Consider the following 20,698-nt stretch of genomic DNA (forward strand, 5'->3'; position numbering starts at 1 on the left):
GTACAATACTAATGCAATTAGTAAAACCAGTCACACTACGAAATGCTACCAAATAAACCACAATTCATTCATAATACTGTAAATATATAGTTTCACAGACATATTGTTGCCTTTTTTTCTGGTTTGTGCGAAATCGTTCAGAATAATATAAAACCAGTCTGCACACCACCAAGGGGAACTGATTTAGTCTTGACTCTTGGTTGATAGTGTTGGGGGATGGGTAATGTATCGATGCTCGAGTGCCAAATCAACACAAATTTGTTTCTATTTGTCTTTGTTACTTCGTTTTTATATTTCTGAGTCTTATTTTTGTATATATTTTTATATGGTTTTAAATGTTATGAATATCTATTTGTGTTGTTCCAAATGTCTGAATACAAATTACAGTTAGTGCAGAATGGTGTTTTTGGGGGGGGGGGGGTTAGTATATTTTCAATGCTTTCAGACGATTAATCACATTTAAAAAAATTGTGCACTGAAATTACAAAAAGTTGACTCGAGTCAATGAATTAACTGACAGGCCTACTATAAAAGAATGACATAAAAAAACCAAGGAGTGTGTGAAACAAGTGACAATTTATTTAGGATTTATTTTTGTATTTTTTTTGGTCTATGAAAATAAAATAAAATCACAACCATAACAAGAACACTATAAGAACATAGGCCGTTTTACCTTTGCATCGAGTTGATGCATATGTGCAGTTCATCTTTGCAGTTCTAGCTCTTTAAATAGCAAACCATTCAACTTTATAGTGAGTGTACTTTGGTTCCTCTGTTCAGCTGATGAAAAAGCTAACTTTGGTATAGCTTTTAGTTTGTGCTGCAATGCAAGGTCTTTTGTGGACACATTCGGGTCTGAGAAACCACAGTGGGACAATAAAGTAAATTAAGCCTGAACAAATACATATCTAGAAGGAACCAAATGATGATAGCATCCTATTTAGACTGATTTGTGTCAATCCTCAGGATCCTCAGTCCTTTGTCCTTTGTCCAGTGTTATAGGCCTACTGTTCAAGACCTCTTGCAGCTTCTTCAATGGGACTACTTTTTCTCCCCAGCAAAGAGTTGATTCTCCCATTTTCTCAAACAGCAACTGTGCCAATATAAGCCTTAAAAATGGTCGGTCACCAAAAAAAAGGGAGAAAAATCCTTCCCTTCTCACTGAAATGTAACACAGACTTTCAGAGAATAAAAACCCAGCCACTCATACACAAACAGGAATAATATAGCCTTTTGTATTTGTGAATAGCTCAACATAGCAGAGTGAAACATCTCTCAAACTGAAGAAATACTTGTAACACTCTGTCTATTCCAGCAGGGGGAAGTGTAGTCTCTCAGTATGCATTGCTGCTGTCCCTGGAAGCAAGAGAGTGATGGTAGTGGTGGTGGGGCGGTGATGTCCTCGAGTAGCTGCCAGGTCATCGTTCATCACTCAAACTTGCGCAGGTGGTTGTACATGGACTGGACGTAGGTAAAGACACACATGGGGTCCGGCTTGCGCCCCATCACCATCATATCGTCCACCTCGATGAGCCGGTCACAGCCCGCCTTCTCCCTGAATCAGACAGAGGGCACAGCACAAGTCAGGAGGAGTCTAGGCCTATCTATGTCATTCCTTCGTTAAGGGGGCTGATAGGTCATTAGCCTGATCCCAGATCTGTTTGAGCTGTTTTCCCAACTCATATCTATGGTCAATCGATGTTGTTGGCAAGACAGCACAAACAGACCCAGGACCAGGCAATAGATCACATGGAACAATGTGGACTAATTAAGAAATAAGGCCCGAGGGGGTGTGGTATACGTCCAATATACCACGGCTAAGGGTTGATCTAAACATGTGTGAGTGCCTGGACACACCCTTAGCCGTGGTATATTAGCCATATACTACAAAGCCCGAGGTGCCTTATTACTATTATAAACTGTTTAGCAACGTAATTAGAGCAGTAAAAATAAGTGTTTTGTCATACCCGTGGTACACGGTCTGATATACCAAGGCTGCCAGCCAATCAGCATTCAGGGCTCGAACCACCCAGTTTATAATTTGTGGCATAGTACAGAAGCTCATGTGTTAGAACTATCTCTGTACGTGGTTAGATGCACACACGGTTTTGATCTTTATTTTGTCTGTGTTCTGCATGTATCCATGTGTCAGGAGGACTTTGGGAGGCTGTGTTGCAGCAGCGGTGTTCTTAGTAGTGAGGTCAGGCTGGAGGAATGTGAGAGGAGCGGATGGAAGCAGAGCAGCAGGGAAAGGAAGAGGAGGTTACTCTGGGGACCCGGGGAGACGAGCGGGTATTCTCTGGCGGCTGCCTCGCTGGCGTAACGTGTGGGCTACAGACACTCTTTACCAAGATGCAACAGAAACATTGTAAGATCATCTCAGTGGTACAATGTTTTATATATCAACGCCATTTATGCAATTTCGATTTGTATGGTGGCCAGGGACACTGTGACTCTAAATGTATTTACGCAGGTAACTTGAGGAGAGCGACATTGGAAGTGCACACAAATAGGCAGATACTTCTCTAGTCTACATAATGAATGTATGACAGGAGTGCATGGAGAATTTAAGCCATGGAGAATTTAAGCCATGGCGAATTTGAGCCATTCCTCAGTGTAAAATGCTGAGAAACACTGTACATGATGTATGGATAACGCTTGTTACAATGTAAAAGTCACTTACTCCGCTGTTCCGAAGGCCAGCTCAAAGTTGTGTTTGCGGTCGGCAGGCGTCAGCACGTTGTAGTCAAACTCAGTGGGGAAGAAGGAATGGACCAGGGCACAGAAGGCCATGCCGTCACTCCAACTGGACGAGAAGTTTTGGATGTCTATGTTCTGGGGACGGAGAGACAGAGTTAGGAGTGTGTGGTTGCGTGTGCGTGCGTGCGTGTGTGTGTCTGGACTGTAAATGTCTCTGAGTGTGCGTGGTGTATTTGCACATGTGTTTAGCGGGGGAATACGGAGACACTGTGAAAGAGACGTAAGAATAAACCAGACATACAAAAAAGACCTATAAAAATGATTGGCTACCTATTCTAACTTTATGAAATGACCTCTCCCAGGTTTCTCTGTCGGTCCCACTGTCATAACGGGGAAAACAGAAGAGGTCTGCTGAATGGTTCTTTATCCTCAATTCCTCTCCCTGCGTTCCTTTCTCTCCAATTGGACATGCTTTCAGAACTGTGTCATTTCACATTTTTTTGTGTGTCCTTAGCCTAGCCTATAAAAGCCTCAGCGTGTCAGTGGGAAAATCCAGCCTGTCATGTTTGTCGAGCGCCAGGCGAGTCTCTAGTTTGAGTGTGAGGAGGAGCAGCCTGCGGGAAGTGCCCGGTGCTGCTTGCTCTGCGGAGCTGGCCTTGGCCCGTGACAGCTCTCTGTTTAACCAGAGCCACATGGACAGACTGGCACAGCTGCTGCTGCAGAGTGAAGCCAACAGCACTAGCACTGAGCCGTAACTCAAACACTCACGCATGCACAGACAAGGATATGCATGCTCACACACAGACACATATACACATGCACGCGCGCACACACACACACACAAATGCACACACAAACATTCAATATAATACAATAATACGCTAAGTTCAGTATGCAGCATAACCATGGCAAGGTGCATCTCATTAGCATATTAACGCTCCGCTACATGCTAATGGTTTAAGCCATGGAGAAACTAGGGGAGCCATTTCACTACCCTGTTCAGGAACTAGCAAAAATGACATAGACTGCTCCTGTGTAGTGGATCCATTTCAGGTGAACAGATGACAGTTCCATATTCATTATCTTTGTTCCTGGCTGCTATAGGGCTGTATTCATAACGGGGGACCTGATCCTAGATCAGCCTCTACTCTGAGTTGCTTTGTGAATACGACCCAGGTCTCTGTTCCGGTGTGTAGCTGTGTTCTGTCACCACAGTCTCACCTGGTATCCTATGGTTTTGGAGCGGCACCACTCCAGAAGAATCTGCTTGATGCTGCTGGCGCTGGACACACCAAAGCTCTGAGAACGCTTCAGCTTGGGCTTGGAGTCCATGGGCTTGGGCCTACTGAGAAGAACGGGGACAGGGGTCACCAAGATGAGCCAGAAAACATGACAGAAGTCGTGTCCCCATTCTCTCTCGTTCTCCCCAAGTGTACACAAGCACACTCCTTTTGGTTAGGTGGTGGTTTTCCACCATTGTTAAATCCATTATGAGAGAGTGTGCAAGTGTAGAGAATTGTAATGCAACCGAAGTATGAGTTTTATTTGTATTTTGTAGTTATTATGGATCCCCATTAGTTCCTGCCTTGGTAGCAGCTACTCTTCCTGGGGTCCAGGAAAATAAAGGCAGTCTATACAATTTTCAAAACATTACAATACATTCACAGATTTCACAACACACTGTGTGCCCTCAGGCCCCTACTCCACCACTACCACATATCTACGGTACAAAATCCATGTGTACGTGTGTGTATAGTGCGTATGTTATTGTGTGTGTGTATGCATGTGTCTGTGCCTATGTTTGTGTTGCTTCACAGTCCCCGATGTTCCATAATGTGTATTTTTATCTGTTTTTTAAATCTAATTTTACCACTTGTGTCAGTTACTTGATGTGGAATAGAGTTCCATGTAGTCATGGCTCTATGTAGTACTGTGCGAGTTAAGAATTACCCAGAAGAAAGGAGGGATAATATAAGGGAAAAGGAGAGGACCTATCAGTTCAGGGACGGATGGCATAGAAAGAGAAATGATGGTGGGAGGAGAGAGGGTGGTACCTGCTGGCTTCAGAATCCAGCCTTTCAAAGATGGATCGGCGGGCCTGAGCTCCAAGGTTGCGCGGCAACGTCTGTGACCTCACCAGCTCCCGCCTCCGCTCCACTCCCCTTCCAAAAGGCATGTCCCCGCCCGCATCTTCCACCCTGCAGGTCGGAGAACGGAGGAGTGTCACACATCAACTTGGGCCACAATGAGGCCATTCGAAATGGCAAGTGGGTTATTGCATGTGGGTTAAAGCATGGAGTATCTCAATTCTCTAGGACTGAGTTAAGAATAGTTCACTCACCGGTCTGTGTTGTGTTGGATGAGGCCAGAGTAAGTCACTGACTTCGGGGGAGCGGACAAGGACTTTTCTGCAAATGACAAATCAAAGAACAGATAAGGAAACGGTGGGAATAAAACATTGTGTGAGCCTGGTTAGTTCCAGTTCTAGAAACAAGCCTGACTTGATAGATCCCTCTTACCTGACAGTCGAGGAGAGCCCAGACCTCGGCTGAGACTGGGGGTCCATGTCTTCATAGATGACACTGAACAACAAAAGGACAAAGAGTGTAACAAATCAAAGGATATTATGGCTTACGGAGCAGAAGAACCATAGAAATATATGAAAGTCGAGAGTTCAAATATTTGGTCTGGACAACTTTTAGCTGATGTCTGGTTCCTCTTACCTGGTTGAATTGGGGATTCTTGGATGGCTTGAGGCTGGTTGTTGGCAGTAGGCTCTGATACAGGCGAGGGCTTAGAGCGTACGGGACTGGTGGGAGATTCACTCTTCATAACTGAGGGGTCAGCCGTTTTGGTTGTGGCGGTGATGGGTAGGTGTGGCATCCGCATGGCAACAGGGGCCGTGCTTTCATGAGGGACGTTGTTATTGGCTGGCGAGCTCGTTCCATGTGACACTGTCGAGTTTTCTGATTGGACAAGCATTGAGAAAATAAATCCCCTCATACAGTACATGGATGGTATGTATGGTTGTATTTCTACTGTAGCTGAGATGGTAGAGAATATAACGGGCATTACCTGGTGTAGTAGAGTGTCCATTCTCCAGTCCAGGGGATACAGGGTCTGGATCCACCTCTATTGGCTCCTCACGTTCAATACTCTACAGGAGACAGAGAGAGAATCACATCAACACCCCACCCTACAGTACTCAGGTGTCGCAATATCTTCAACAACAGTATTTTGAAGACAGGCCCTTTAAACATATGAATATCTTTCGGATGACATAATATGCATGTTATCTGAGACACTATCAGATCAAGTCATTTCAGAGTGCTGACATGTTTCAACTTCCCATTAATGGCATCCATTTTCTCAATTTTTTATCTCATTAACCATGTTACTACCACACCACATCTATTACTTTCATTAGTAAGTGACTGGGGCTCAGACTAACCAGCCAATCCACAGAGGAGCCTTTCAGGAAGACAACCAGGAAGTGACTGAGGGCTGTGTGATTTGTCTGTGGAGGATGTGTCATGTTTCTGTCTTGTTCTTTCTTGCTCTTTCTCTCTCTCACACATACTCACACATGCAATACAAGTTATTATATACAGTTATTCTCAAAGAAATTGTACATTCCTCCCAGTGAAAATAAAGTCAGTAATTGAGCTGTAGGGGAGAGAGGAGCCAGGTGACCTCAGCAGAGAGGAATGCTGCTGTTGCTGGGTTGTGTGTGTGTGTGTGTGTGTGTGTGTGTGTGTGTGTGTGTGTGTGTGTGTGTGTGTGTGTGTGTGTGTGTGTGTGTGTGTGTGTGTGTGTGTGTGTGTGCGTGTGTGTGTGTTACAGCATTAGGAGGGCCGATGGGAGCAGAGAGCTGGGAACAGCTGGCTGTCCCACTGGGAGAAGGTGATAGGGGGAGACAAATTTCCCCCGCTCAACCATGGAAGCCCCTGAGCACCAATCAACCCTGATGCTCTGGCTGAAACTCAAAGCTCCTCCTGTCTTGGTGTGTCCCAGCCATGGAAACTTTCTGTACTAAGTCACACTTCTCCTCCTGTCTGAATGGGCCACCAGACACGTGTGTGAGACTGTGGTGCTCTGGGCCTGAAGATAAAAGTAGGTAAATCTTTTCGGGTAAAAACGATCGAACGTAGAGTGTACCACCGCCTATGTTTAATCTGATCTCGGATCTCAGAAATAGTTCTGCAGCTAAACTGTATTGAGAACGGAAGGAAGGCACCTTTCAAATCATCTCTATTGTGTTTGTGCATTTCAGACAATGTTAAAACATTGTGAAGCTCAACCCAGCGTGTGCAGTCAGCTCTGCTGTCATGAGCTGCTCAGATACAATGCTATATCAAAGAGGACGACCCGGAATCAAGGCAAACCCCACAGAGCAACACCAACACTCGCACCCATGCACGCACACGCACAGGCAGGAGCACACAAAAGCCCCTTTCTCTGCTTTCCTGGAACAACAAATCCCCCAACCCTGAGAGTGCGTCATCGAATTATCAGTGGGGAACTATAAAATATTAGGAGGAAATCGTGAAATTAAGTAGAAAATGTGGAAAAGCCCTCAGTCTGCTACACTGACTCACGAGAGGGGGGGGGGGGGGGGGGGGGGTCAGTCTTAGCCTGCAGGGCTGAATCAAAGATGAAACCCCCTGTCCTGTGTGTTTAGTTTCTGTTTCTACATTTTTGTTGTCTTAGAAGCAGTGTTACTGGGCACACACACCAATGTAGCCATTCTAGGAGCCTCCACTGTCTCTTCTCCCTAGGGAGGCACACCTGACCTGAGAGAGGATAAATACCTTAGAATCTCCCTATTTAGCAGGACTGTAACCCCACCTTTAAACACTACAATATCTCTCTCTCTCTCTCTCTCTCTCTCTCTCTCTCTCTCTCTCTCTCTCTCTCTCTCTCTCTCTCTCTCTCTCTCTCTCTCTCTCTCTCTCTCTCTCTCTCTCTCTCTCTCTCTCTCTCTTCCCCCCCCCCCCCCCCCCCCCCCCCCCCCCTGACCTGGTTCAGCAGAGTACAGACGCAAAGCATCAGGGCCAGCACAGTATTCAAAGGAATTAAACTAATATAGGCTGTGGGGGTAGAGTGGGGCAGTGGGTTCTCCCAGGCACATGGCTATTTCATATGGGTGTAAATATCACAACTGTCCCATGTTACCTTGGCCAAAAATGCCATGGGTGGGAATTTTCCCACCTGGCAACGTGCCATAGAAATGTTGATGTGCAAACACAAGATAATCTAAGTGGATTGTTATATCGCGAGTCTTGCAGTTTCGATGAAGTTTCAATGAAGGGGTGCAGCGTGTTACAAGGCTCATGGCACCTAACTTTGTGACATTTCAATAAAGAGCGTTAGCTAGGTGAAGTCCAGTCGGGATGGAGTTGGAGATGAGGCGGTTGATTTTGAGACGATTAGATGAGAGGATATTCAAGCCTGTTTCTCGGGATGACATTTGACATTCTTGGAACATTGAGTGGTTGTGGAATGGAACGTGAAAACAATGGAGGCATGCTGTGAGAGAACACTGGGCCGGGGAGTTGAGTGGGGGTATGACAGTATGTTGGGCACAGCGTTGGGCACAGAAACAGAGATAGATAGCTCTTATGGACAACAACACCACCTTGCCATACAACGAGCCTCACTAGTACGAATTTTTCCATTGATCACATACGAATCCTTTGTTCTATGAACGCTTCACAACATCGCTGTCTCAGTCACCATTTCCACAAAAAAACACACAAGCAAACACAATAGAAGGAAATATCTAGGTATAAACAATGCTATTGTAGACTAAGGTAAACAGCATGCAAACACATGCTTTCAATGTACCATCACGATGATTTAATAAGACAATTAGAGGGATAGAAATATATTGTGACTAAAAGGTACATTACTCATTCAGGCGTGTACAATACATGATCACATATTTAACTAACTCCGCAACCCCTTCTGAAGTCAAATGAACAACACACACGCACACACACACACACACACACACACACACACACACACACACACACACACACACACACACACACACACACACACACACACACGTACAGTACAGTACAGTTATAAAGGGGTTTTTGCTCTGTAATTTGCACACAGGAACAGGGAAGTCCTTATGGAGAGAGAGACACATTAAAAAAACACCTGTTCCTCAAAAGACCCACAAAGCCTGCAATTTAGCAGGGAGACCCAGGCCGGCGCCTTGGTCCTACAGAAATGGAGGGGGCCCTTTGAACACTTTCTTTACATCACCTGACTACAGGGGCCCCTGCCTTATCTGATGGGTGTGTGTGGGAGCTAGGCTGTTTGGCCGAGCACGCACAAACACGTGCGCACACACTCACACACAGGCCCTTGTATTAAATTCACTGGGCACGCATATCCTTCCTCCTCTACTCCCCCTCTAAACCTGCTTCGGGATCTCTCCTCTGTTACTGGGGTTTTCCAGGGTTTCAGTCACAAGGCAGGGACCATAAAATGCTGTCAAAGGTTAAGAATAGATATACTCCAATGTCACTGACATACAGATAAGATAACCTTATATTCCCGGCTGGATGTCACGGAAGACCACGTACCACTGTGAATGTGTGACCACATTCTGCATTATTTAGATTTGCAGTGAGAGAGTGTGATGATGACTTGAGCAGCCTTCTGTGACACACTGTCTGTCCTGTCCTGTCTATCCCCCTCTCCGTCTCTCCCGTCCTGTCTGTTCCCCTCTCCATCTCTCCTGCTGGCTACGGAACGGTCAGGGGGTCAGACATAAAGTTGAAACTGCCCTGGGGTAGGGGGACGGGGAGGGAGGGGGTGAGGGAAGGGAGATGGGACCGTCTCCCCGACTCCCCAGGACAGCACAGCAGTTGGCACCTAAGAACTCTGACATCTCCAAGATCTGAGAGGTTTAGTAGTCTGCTCTCGGGTTACAAGGCACCAGCTGTGGAAGACATCGGTATACCAGCCTCCCAACACCAAAACAAATCAATAAAACCTGGTGATATGATACGGCTGTCTGATGATTCAATCAGTTCAGTTAGAGGTGATAGGACACGTGCTCCGATCTGACGCTTACCCTCTCTAGTCCATACAGTATGGCTGCATGAAAAGCGTGGCGTCAAACCACACAAGTCTAATACAAACCCCTAATTCGTACTATACATTTGCTGTTCTTGTCTGTCTGTTTGGAAAATGTCAAATGTAGAAATAGAATATATATTCTGGGCCCTGGGCCCTCTAGAACGATGAATGTAGAGGACGGTGAGGTCATCCACTAAACAGTGAATTATTAACCTGTAACCACGGCGATGGAAATACAGGGCATTGTATGGAAGTAATTAAGAGAGCCAGGGGCAGCCTTGGATGGGAGCGGCCAGCCCAGCCCGGCTCGCATGCCTCTCTCAATCCCCCTTCACCCTTGACCCTGGCCTCTCTCTCTTTCACTCTCTTGTTCAATCTCTCTCTCGCTCAAGCTCTCTCTCGCTCAATCTCTCTCTCGTTCAAGCGCTCTCTCGTTCAAGTTCTCTCTCTCTCTCTCTCTCTCCCTCCCTGGGTCTGTCTCTCAGGCTGAGCTCCACTGTATTAATAGCCATGCTGAGGGGTTTGTGCCAGGAATCTGGAGCCCTGGGCTGGATGGCTGGATGGCCTGGCCCAGGCAGGGGACACACAGACAGGCAGAGAATAAAAGACCCTGCTCCATTGTGGGAAAGCTATGAATTTGGGAGGGGAGTCTCTGTGGCTGTGCTGGAAATGTGAAGCGTATTTATCATGGGGATAAACACAGACGCACGCACACACACAGGCTTGAACGCACACAGACACACACGCACGAACGTACACACTCACAAGCTCTTGAAAGACTTGTGATGGGAACTTCCAACTCTGGCACGTAAAATAGAAGGCATACACCGGTCTAATTAAGTTCCCAAGACATTGTCTGAGAATGTGACCATTTCAATAGTGAAAAGAAGCTGAGTCGGAGCTGTTTGATGCTGCTGAGTTGCTCCCATCATGTTTCTCGCTTTTAAAGGGCCCGAGTGGAGAGATCTGGTGTTGGGGGCAAGAAGGGGCCAATGATGCCATGCCGGGCAAGATCACATATCTGAATCTCTGAAAAACAGATGATTACCCAATGTTGGCCACAGTGGAGGCTGGTGAGGGGAGGACGGCTCATAATAATGGCTGGAACGGAGTAAGTGGAATGGCATCAAACACATGGAAACCAGGCGTTTGATGTATTTGATACCATTCCACTCATTCCACTCCAGCTATTACCACGAGCTCATCCTCCACAATTAAGGAGCCACCAACCTCCTGTGGTTGGCCAAAGAGCCGCATCAGGAGAGGAGTGTGAGATGTGAGGTCAAGATGCATTCCTCTGGGCACCATGGAAGAGAATAGCCTGGCTGGTGGGATAGATGAGGATGGAGGACAGGGAACCAGGTGGAGCTGATCTGACTCCTGAGGTGTGTGTTGGACCATCCACTAGAGTGATGAAAACAACGGAGAGCTCACATTTGCACTGTGTGTGTGTGTGTGTGTGTGTGTGTGTGTGTGTGTGTGTGTGTGTGTGTGTGTGTGTGTGTGTGTGTGTGTGTGTGTGTGTGTGTGTGTGTGTGTGTGTGTGTGTGTGTGTGTGTGTGCGTGCGTGCGTGTGTGTGTGTAGGGAGAGGGAGGGGTTGTGTGTACGTGCGTGTATGCATGCTTGCACAACTTACGCGTGTGTGTGCCACAGGAGGTTGGTGGCACCTTAATTGGGGAGGACGGGCTCGTGGTAATGGCTGGAGCGGAATATGGTATCAAATACGTCAAATACGTGGTTTCCATTTTGTTTGATGCCATTCCAGTCGCTCCGTTCCAGCTGTTATTATGAGCCGTCCTCCCCTCAGCAGCCTCCAATGCTGTGTGCATACAGTGGAAAGAAAAAGTATGTGAACCCTTTAGAATTACTTGGATTTCTGCATAAAATGGTCATAAAATTTGATCTGATCTTCATCTAAGTCACAACAATAGACAAACACAGTCTGCTTAAACTAATAACACACAAACAATTATACTGAACCAATTGCATTAATTTGGGGACAGGTCGAAAAGCATTAAACATGTATGGCAATTTAGCTAGCTAGCTTGCACTTGCTAGCTAATTTGTCCTATTTAGCTAGCTTGCTGTTGCTAGCTAATTTGTCCTGGGATATAAACATTGAGTTGTTATTTTACCTGAAATGCACAAGGTCCTCTACTCCGACAATTAATCCACACATAAAACGGTCAACCGAATTGTTTCTAGTCATCTCTCCTCCTTCCAGGCTTTTTCTTCTTTGAACTTATATGGTGATTGGCATCTAAACTTTCATAGTATTACCACGACGACCGGCAACACAGTTCGTCTTTCAATCACCCATGTGGGTATAACCAATGAGGAGATGGCACGTGGGTACCTGCTTCTATAAACCATTGAGGAGATGGGAGAGGCAGGACTTGCAGCGCGATCTGCGTCACAAATAAAACTGACTTCTATTTTAAGCCTTGGCAACGCAGACGCTCGTTGATGTGTGCGAGCGTTGTGCGTGCAATAATGGAATAACATAGATTTCAAAATGTATTTTGCAACGCTCGCACACGCGAGCGGTGTAGTCAGCCTGTTACATTCTCCAGCAAAATGTCTTGATAAACTTAATTTGTCCGTCGATGATAGCAAGCTGTCCAGGCACTGAGGCAGCAAAGCAGCCCCAAACCATGATGCTCCCTCCACCATACTTTACAGTGGGATGAGGTTTTGATGTTGGTGTGCTGTGCCTTTTTTCTCCACACATAGTGTTGTGTGTTCCTTCCAAACATCTTAACTTTAGTTTCATCTCTCCACAGAATATTTTGACAGTAGCGCTGTGGAACATCCAGATGCTCTTTTGCAAACTTCCAACGTGCAGCAATGTTTTTTTGGACAGCAGTGGCTTCTTCTGTGGTGTCCTCCCATGAACACCATTCTTGTTTAGTGTTTTACATATCATAGACTCGTCAATAGAGATGTTGGCACGTTCTAGAGATTTCTGTAAGTCTTTAGCACTCTAGGATTCTTCTTAACCTCATTGAGCATTCTGCGCTGTGCTCTTGCAGGCATCTTTGCAGAACGGCCACTCCTAGGAAGAATAGCAACAGTGCTGAACTTTCTCTATTTCTACACAATTTGTCTTACTGTGGACTGATGAACACCAAGGCTTTTAGAGATACTTTTGTAACCATTTACAGCTTTATGCAAGTCAACAATTCTTAATCTTGGGTCTTCTGAGATCTCTTTTATTCGAGGCATGGTTCACATCAGGCTAGGCTTCTTGTGAATAGCAAACAAAAATGTTGTGAGTGTTTTTTATAGGGCAGGGCAGCTCTAATCAACATCTCTAATCTCATCTCAATGATTGTACTCCAGATTAGCTGACTCCTGACTCCAATTAACTTTTGGAGAAGTCATTAGCCTAGGGGTTCACATACTTTTCCCAACCTACACTGTGAATGATTAAATTATGTATTCAATATAGACAAGAAAAATACAATAATTTGTGTGTATTAGTTTAAGCAGACTGTGTTTGTCTGTTGTTGTGACTTAGATGAAGATCAGATCTAATTTTAGAACCAATTTATCCAGAAATCCAGATCATTCCAAACGGTTCATATACTTTTTCTTGCCACTGTACGTGCACATCGCGAGCCAATGATCAGAATTAGTACTTTTTCCTCACTCATACAGTCTATCCATCAGACTATACTAGACTGTGACGAACACGCACCCACGGCACTGCAACGTAAACCGAGCAGTCTGTTAGTAAATTGCCTGTATGAGCAGCAGTGCAGGAGACAGAGGTTAAGTAATGTTAATAGTGGGAGTCGGGGTCCTGTATTGTAGGGAGTGGAGAGAGTGTATGACGGTGGTGTGTTGTGTGTGTGTGTGTGAGGGATTTTACGTGTAGCAGTGACAGGGAGGATTGGTTGTCAGCTGTCAGCTGATTTTAGGGGTCTTGATAATAGGATTTTAGAGTGCTCTGCTCCTCTTTAGAAGTCCTCTCTGTGTGTACTCTATAACAGTATGTGTTTGTATGTGTGAGGTGTGTGTCTGTGTTCACTCACGGTGATAGTGTGAGCGTGCTCTGACGGAGTTTCCACTGATAACGCCTCACACACACGTCTTATCCCCCCACCCCTCCCCTCCTGTCGGTTCACATGGCCTGGAGATGCCTCAGTCTGAGAGAAGACACACACACACACAGCCCACATGAACACAACCCAGGGCAGGGACAGGGCAGGACAGTGAGGGACCTAAGGTTTCACACTGTGGTCCTGTGTTATGTAGTTACACTAACTGTCAAAGATAACATTGTGACCTGGGTGGAATCTATCCAGTTCATCTTATAACAGGGCACAGCCGCTCTCTCTTCAACTTGAGTACACTGAGGAACGCAGCGAACGTGAGGTTTGAGGTGTGCAGGTGTGGTCTGTCTGAGAAAGCATGCCTGTGTGTGAATGCTACCGCATGCTACAAGGGAACAGATGTGAAGAGGTCTGTGAGAGGAGGGAATGGAGGAGTGGAAGAGGGGGCCCTGACTCACTCCTGAAGCCCAGAGAAGGAGTGTGGAGTCTGGGGATGGCTGGGTCTTGTGTGACCCTCTCCTCTAATCCCCTCCTCAGTCAATGTACTTCAAATGAGGCAGAATGTCGACACAATAGTCCTTTGAGACCACAGCTATGTTGGAGTAATTGGCAACAGGCAGCATTGTGTGACTCCTCGGCAGAGACCGGACAGACTGAGGAGGACGGAGGAGGAGGAAGAGGAGAAGGAAAAGAGGGGGAGGAATAGGGAAGAGTAGGGAGGAGGAGGTTGGAGGAAGAGGGGGAGGAGAAGGAGGGAGGAGGAGGAGGAGGTGTAGGATGGGGGAGGAGGAGGAGGATTCCTGTCTAGTATTGTCAGAGCAGCAGCACTAACCAGCACAGTGGTAGAGGCTCCTAGCTTCAACAGATCTCTCTCTGAAGAGGAGTATCAAAGATCCCAGTGAAACCCACTGCCTGTCCTCCTCAGACTCTGGGAGAGCTGGTGTGTGCTAGAAGGGACTGAGGGGAACTTGTGATGAACTGTGCTCAGCCAAGTAAGACTCAAGAAAAACAGGGCCCAGTTAGGACCAGAGGGCTCTATAGAGGCTCTGCTCATGAGAGAGAGGGGGAGAGAGGTGGGGAGTTAAAGAGAGAAAAAAAGAGATAAAGAGATTGAGAGAGAGAGAGAGACACTCATATCTGCATCAGAGTGTCAGGTGTCCAAGGCACAGTCGAGCACAGGTGGAGACGTACTGTAAGCAACCTTATAGTGAAAGTGCAGGCCTAGGGCAGGCCCGCACACATCCCAATTGGCTGTGCTCTTTCAGTAAGGTGACGCTTAACTCCAGGGCTGCAAAACCATCTTCAGATGTGCCTGGAGGTCCTCAGCACAATCAGCTCCCTCCCTCAGACCTGCTGAAACAGCCCCATCTGACTTTATGAGGTCAGCATACAGTCTCTGTACAGTCTCTCTCTATCTCTCGTTGGCTGTGTCTCGACTTGACAGTTCATGCAGATTTTGTATTCTGGTCATGGAGTTCTGGTCATGGAGTTCCGAACACGTCTAGCCCTACATTTAAATGTGTCTACCGTGTCCACATTGTGTCCGGATTTCCTTTCCCCGCACTATATTTAAATGCAGTATGCATTCTGCAAACGGTGGAACAGGCTAAATCTGATAACACAACAACAACAACTTGATGGCGGTAGCCAACTACTGAAGCTAACTAGCCAGCTCACCTCTGAAACTAGCCAGCAAGCTATCTAGCAAAGCTAAAGCGTTTGCTAACATGTTAGCATAACTCTTGCCAAGCTATTTTTCCCCCCTTCTAAATAAGCTAGCTTGGTAGCATTTATGAGGTCAGCCAACTCGTTCCTCACACGCTAGGAATGTATTTCATCCAACGTTTAGTGAAAAACGTTGCCTTGCACTCCCAAAACACACTTTTTCTGGAGACTTGTGGGCGGAGAGCTGATGACGTCGCCTACTGTATGCGCTTTCGGTAGCCTGATTGCGTCCAGACTGAGGAGAAATCCGCACACAATCCGTCCCTGACCACCTCCTGAGGTGGTCTGGGAGATCTGAACACAATCCGACCACAAAGCGACTTTTGTGCGTCTACACCTGTCTTATCAATGCGATCTTCGTACTCTGATAGCAGAAGTCCGATGTAAGTGTCTAGTGTAGACATGGCCATTGAGGCTGAAAGGTGTAGATGTGGCTGTAGGGAAAATCTGAATAGGATAGCGTTTCCCTGTTGAGTTCCGGATTAGATTCGATTTACACACACACACGCACACACACGCACACACACCAATGAATAGATTTGCGTTGGATCAATAGATGAGGAACTCACATGAGGAACTCACTGTTTTCTACAGTATTATGATCTAATCTCTGTCTGGTTGTTCGGAAATTTGGAGAATTTGGAGAAAAAAGTTTTGGCCACGAAAAGGGGATCTCCAATAATGTATTATGAGAAACAAAGGACTTCTGTTTCATACTAACCGACATATTTACATCAGATAAGAATCCTCAGATGGTTCACAACATACTTTGTTAAGATGAGGCGTATGACATCACTCATTTGCATACATGTTTTTGTGTGTGTGTGTGTGGGCACCTGCGTATGTGTGTGTGTCTGCGTTTGTTGTGTCTATGGCTGTGTATGAGCAGTCACAGTTAACAGTCAACATCTGTGCCAGACTGTCAAGGGTCAGTTTGCTACAGAAAGCAGCTGTGAGTTTACAACCAAATACACAACAAAGGACCTCAGAGATGAGAGGAAAGACTGGGAATCAAATCAAGTGAAAATCGTAATATAGACCTTATGAAAGAAGAATGTAACCGTTGTAGTTTCCAAAGCAGCGTAGCCATAGGGGCCTTGTGTTGGGATGCAGTCAAGAGAAACCTCTGGACTTTTAAAACAGACACTACTGTGGTTTACAATACACCAAGAACTGAGATGATAACGTTCCCAGACTTATCACTGAGTTCCCACCCAAACTTCATCAACAAGTGTCAAACTGTACTGGACCTTAGAACTGACCAACTATGCCAGCATTAGCTTCTCATCAACTGTAACAAAGTACACGTGTTTGTCTTTCAGTCCCTCACATGTTAGTCAAATGTCGCAATGACAGTCCGGATAGAGATAAGTAAGAAACAATGCACTGTGTTTATATTTGTTGCTAGTAAATCTGAGGAACACGATTGAATCCATTCTAAAATGTTGCGCAAGCTGTGGTGCCACTCAACAAAGAGTATAGTGGGAGAAGATTCATGAGCAACATGTTGTCAGCAACATGATAGCAGCAGTGATGTAAAGTGCTTAAGTAAAAATAGTTGAAAGTACTACTTAAGCAGTTTTTTGGGGTATCTGTACTTTACAGGCATTTTTTACAACTTTTACTTTTACTTCACTACATTCGTGAAGAAAATAATGTACTTTCTACTCCTTACATTTTCCCTGACACCCAAAAGTACTCCTTACATTTTGAATACTTAGCAGGTCAGGAGAATTGTCTAATTCACACAGTTATCAAGAGAACACCCCTGGTCGTGCCTACTGCCTCTGATCTGGTGGACTCACTAAACACAAATGCTTCGTTTGTAAATTATGTCTGAGTGTTAGAGCGTGCCCCATAGCTATCCGTAAATGTAAAAAATAAGATAATGGTGCCATCTGATTGGCTTAATATAAGGCATTTTAAATTATTTATACTTTTACTTTTGATACTTAAGTGTATTTAAAACCAAATACCTTTAGAATTTTACTAAAGTAGGATTTTACTGGGTGAATTTCCCTTACTTACTTAGTAAGTTTCTATTAAGGTATCTTTACTTTTACTCAAGTATGACAATTGAGTACCTTCTCCACCACTGGATAGCAGTATATGAGTGCAAAAGAACCATTCACAGCAGAGAGAGAAAAAGGGAGAGAGAGAAAGAAAGAAAGAGAGAGAGAAAAAGGGAGAGAGAGAGAAAGACTCTTCCCATGATATATCACACTCAGGAAAGAGAGGTCTAATGCCAGGAGAACAGCTTCCTTCTCAGACTGCAGAGGCTGGACGGACATTAAAATAAGCAATTACTTCTACCAAAAATGTTCAGGGATGGGAAATTATCCTGATTGCTTTCATCTGGTATCTACTCTGCTTACGTGTCTAAATATTAAGTTGAATATGACCGAGTTTCCCCACCGCTGTGAAAGCTCTGACATCATCCCTGTGACATGTTCAAGAATGTCTGTTCAACCCCCATATCATGATTTAGTTTAGACACACTCTGGATGAATCATTGCACAATCTTGACAGTCTCTCAGATCCACATACAGTCACCACCACAGAATCAAATACAACACTTTCATTTATCCCTGACCAAGATGGCTGCCATTCTCACCCCATTCTAGAGTTTTGGAGGTTCATGACATAGTCTACTGCTCTAATGTATCTATGTTCGCCATAACCCCAACCCAGTCTCCCCACTGTATAAGGCTACTCACGTTAGTCTTGCTGGACACAGCGAAGGTAGCTCGGCTGGAAAAGCGGGCGGCAGTGGGGCTGGAGGCTGAGCCCGAGGCTGACCCAGTCAGGGCTCCCATGCTGGGGCCACCAGCAGGGCTGGTAGGGGAGGTGGAGGGGGACCGGGGGCTCGCCCTCTCCTGGCTGCTGCTGTGTGTCTGGGCCTGGATGGACGCTAGCTGGTGCTGGTGGTGGTTGTTGTTGTTGTTAGTCATCAGGGCGCCTCTGTCGCACACTGTCCCAGTGAGGAGCTCTACCTGTCGGGTAAGGGCCTCCAACTGGCTCCGGAGCTGCCGGTTCTCCTGCTGCAGCTGCGCCACAGCCCGGCCTAGGGGGCCCTCGCTGGGGTGGGCCGTCGCCTCCTCCAGACGACGCTCCACACCCTGCTTGAAGGCGCTCACGTCCACGTGGATCTCACACACGGCATCTCTCAGTGTGGCCTCGTAGCGGGCGAGCGCAGCGCACACCGTCTCGCCCTCCGGAGAGGAGCCCTCTCTCTCGGCTGTCAGAGGACCTGCGTCCATCTCTGCTCCACTGCCTCCAGTCCCTGTGTTCCTCACTGGGTCTTATCTGCTCTCTCTGGGGCTGCTCCTTCCACACTACTCCTCCTGTCTGTGTCTCAGACACATCCACTTTGAATGGAGATTTGGGAGAAGTCAGTCTTGTCAGCTGCAGCTGAACCTTTCAGATCCCATCTGTCCCAGGAAATCCCTCAGGGTATCCTCTATCCTGCAGAGTGAAAGCTCACTTTTACAAGCCTGCTCCGAATGACAGTACTGAGGTCTATCGAAAAGCAAACACCATTCAAACATGACAGACTCTAAAATAAGTGAAGTGAATCAGTAGAAGAGTAAAATGACAATCTGTGTGGAAGCCAGGCATGTGACAAGGCTGTTGTGAATTAAACCAGTGAGGTAATTGTAACTTAGTTTCAGTGAGTGTACAGTGTGCGTGTGTGCGTGTCAGAGAGAGAGACAGAGACAGAAAGAGACAGAGAGAGAGACAGAGAGAGATAGTAGTAACCCATACCTAACTTCACCTCTGGAGCTCCGGTATATTATTCCCCCTCAGCGCTGGCCAGCTATGAGTGTCTGCTCTGCTCTGCCCGGCACACTGCTTTAAAACACTCCTCTCTCTCACACACTCACTCAGGTTAATCTCCTTCTTCTCTACTGGCCAGGGGGAGGGAGCAGGAATACAGAGGGAGGGAGGGAGGGAGGGAGGGAGGGAGGGAGGGAGGGAGGGAGGGAGGGAGGGAGGGAGGGAGGGAGGGAGGGAGGGAGGGTAGATTTCCTCTTTAGTTCAATTCAATTTAATTTAAGGGCTTTCTTGGCATGGGAAACACATGTTTACAATGCCAAAGCAAGTGAAATAGATAATAAACAAAAGTGAAATAAACAATAAATAATTGACAGTAAACATTAAACTCACAAAAAAGTTCCTAAAGAATAAAGACATTTCAAATGTCATATTATGTACAAATAGTTAAAGTACAAAAGGGAAAATAAATAAACATAAATATGGGTTGTATGTTTGTTCTTCACTGGTTGCCCTTCTCTTGTGACAACAGGTCACAAATCTTGCTGCTGTGACGGCACAGTGTAGTATTTCACCCAATAGATATGGAAGTTTATCAGAATTGGGTTTGTTTTCAATTTTTTTGTGGATCTGTGTAACCTGAGGGAAATATGTATCTCTAATATGGTCATACATTTGGCAGTTTAGGAAGTGCAGCTCAGTTTCCACCTCATTTTGTGGGCAGTCTGCACATAGCCTGTCTTCTCTTGAGAGCCAGGTCTGCCTACGGTGGCCTTCTCAATAGCAAGGCTATGCTCACTGAGTCTGTACATAGTCAAAGATTTCCTTAAGTTTGGGTCAGGTATTCTGCCACTGTGTACTCTTTGTTTAGGGCCAAATAGCATTCTAGTTTGCTCTGTTTTTTGTTGTTGATTCTTTCCAATGTGTCAAGTAATTATCTTTTTGTTTTCTCATGATTTGGTTGGGTCTAATTGTGTTGCTGTTCTGTGGCTCTGCTGGGTCTGTTTGTGTTTGTGAACAGAGCCCTCCCAGCACTCTGTGAACTGTTGAAAGGAATCATCTGTGTTGCCTTTCCCCTTCCCACATCTCCTCCCCACACCTCTCTGATTCAGACGGGTTGGGTTAAATGCGGAAGACACATTTCAGTTGAAGGCATTCAGTTGTACAACTGACTAGGTATCCCCCTTTTCCTTTCCTTTCCTTTCCTCCTCTTTCTCCTCCTCCTAGTGTATTTGTGTCACTCTCTCACCAAGTGAACTTCTAACAGCAGGACGTTCAATCAGCACTCTCTCTCTCTCTCTCTCTCTCTCTCTCTCTCTCTCTCTCTCTCTCTCTCTCT

General features: G+C 46.0%; 1 protein-coding gene across 1 annotated transcript; it reads right to left on the reverse strand.

Moving 5' to 3' along the window:
- Positions 1-564: 564 nt before the first annotated feature.
- On the reverse strand, positions 565-19,433 carry LOC120018805 (smoothelin-like protein 2). The gene is made up of 10 exons (XM_038962018.1): positions 19,351-19,433; positions 18,303-19,050; positions 5,776-5,857; positions 5,424-5,666; positions 5,220-5,282; positions 5,042-5,108; positions 4,755-4,898; positions 3,922-4,045; positions 2,684-2,835; positions 565-1,555 (listed from the first exon to the last, which is right to left on the reverse strand). Exons 2-10 carry the CDS (start codon positions 18,843-18,845, stop codon positions 1,429-1,431), a joined length of 1,545 nt encoding a protein of 514 aa, XP_038817946.1. The 5' UTR covers positions 18,846-19,050; positions 19,351-19,433; the 3' UTR covers positions 565-1,428.
- Positions 19,434-20,698: the final 1,265 nt, after the last annotated feature.

Source organism: Salvelinus namaycush, chromosome 23 (assembly GCF_016432855.1).
Source record: "Salvelinus namaycush isolate Seneca chromosome 23, SaNama_1.0, whole genome shotgun sequence".
NCBI classification, from domain to species: domain Eukaryota; kingdom Metazoa; phylum Chordata; class Actinopteri; order Salmoniformes; family Salmonidae; genus Salvelinus; species Salvelinus namaycush.

Excerpts from the sequence above, each read along its gene's own strand:
- LOC120018805 (XM_038962018.1), bottom strand. The coding sequence starts at position 18,845 with ATGGACGCAGGTCCTCTGACAGCCGAGAGAGAGGGCTCCTCTCCGGAG. Across the intron at positions 5,667-5,775 it reads TGGACACTCTACTACACCAG|AAAACTCGACAGTGTCACAT; the intron begins GTAATGCCCGTT and ends TTGTCCAATCAG. Across the intron at positions 5,283-5,423 it reads AGAATCCCCAATTCAACCAG|TGTCATCTATGAAGACATGG; the intron begins GTAAGAGGAACC and ends TTTGTTGTTCAG.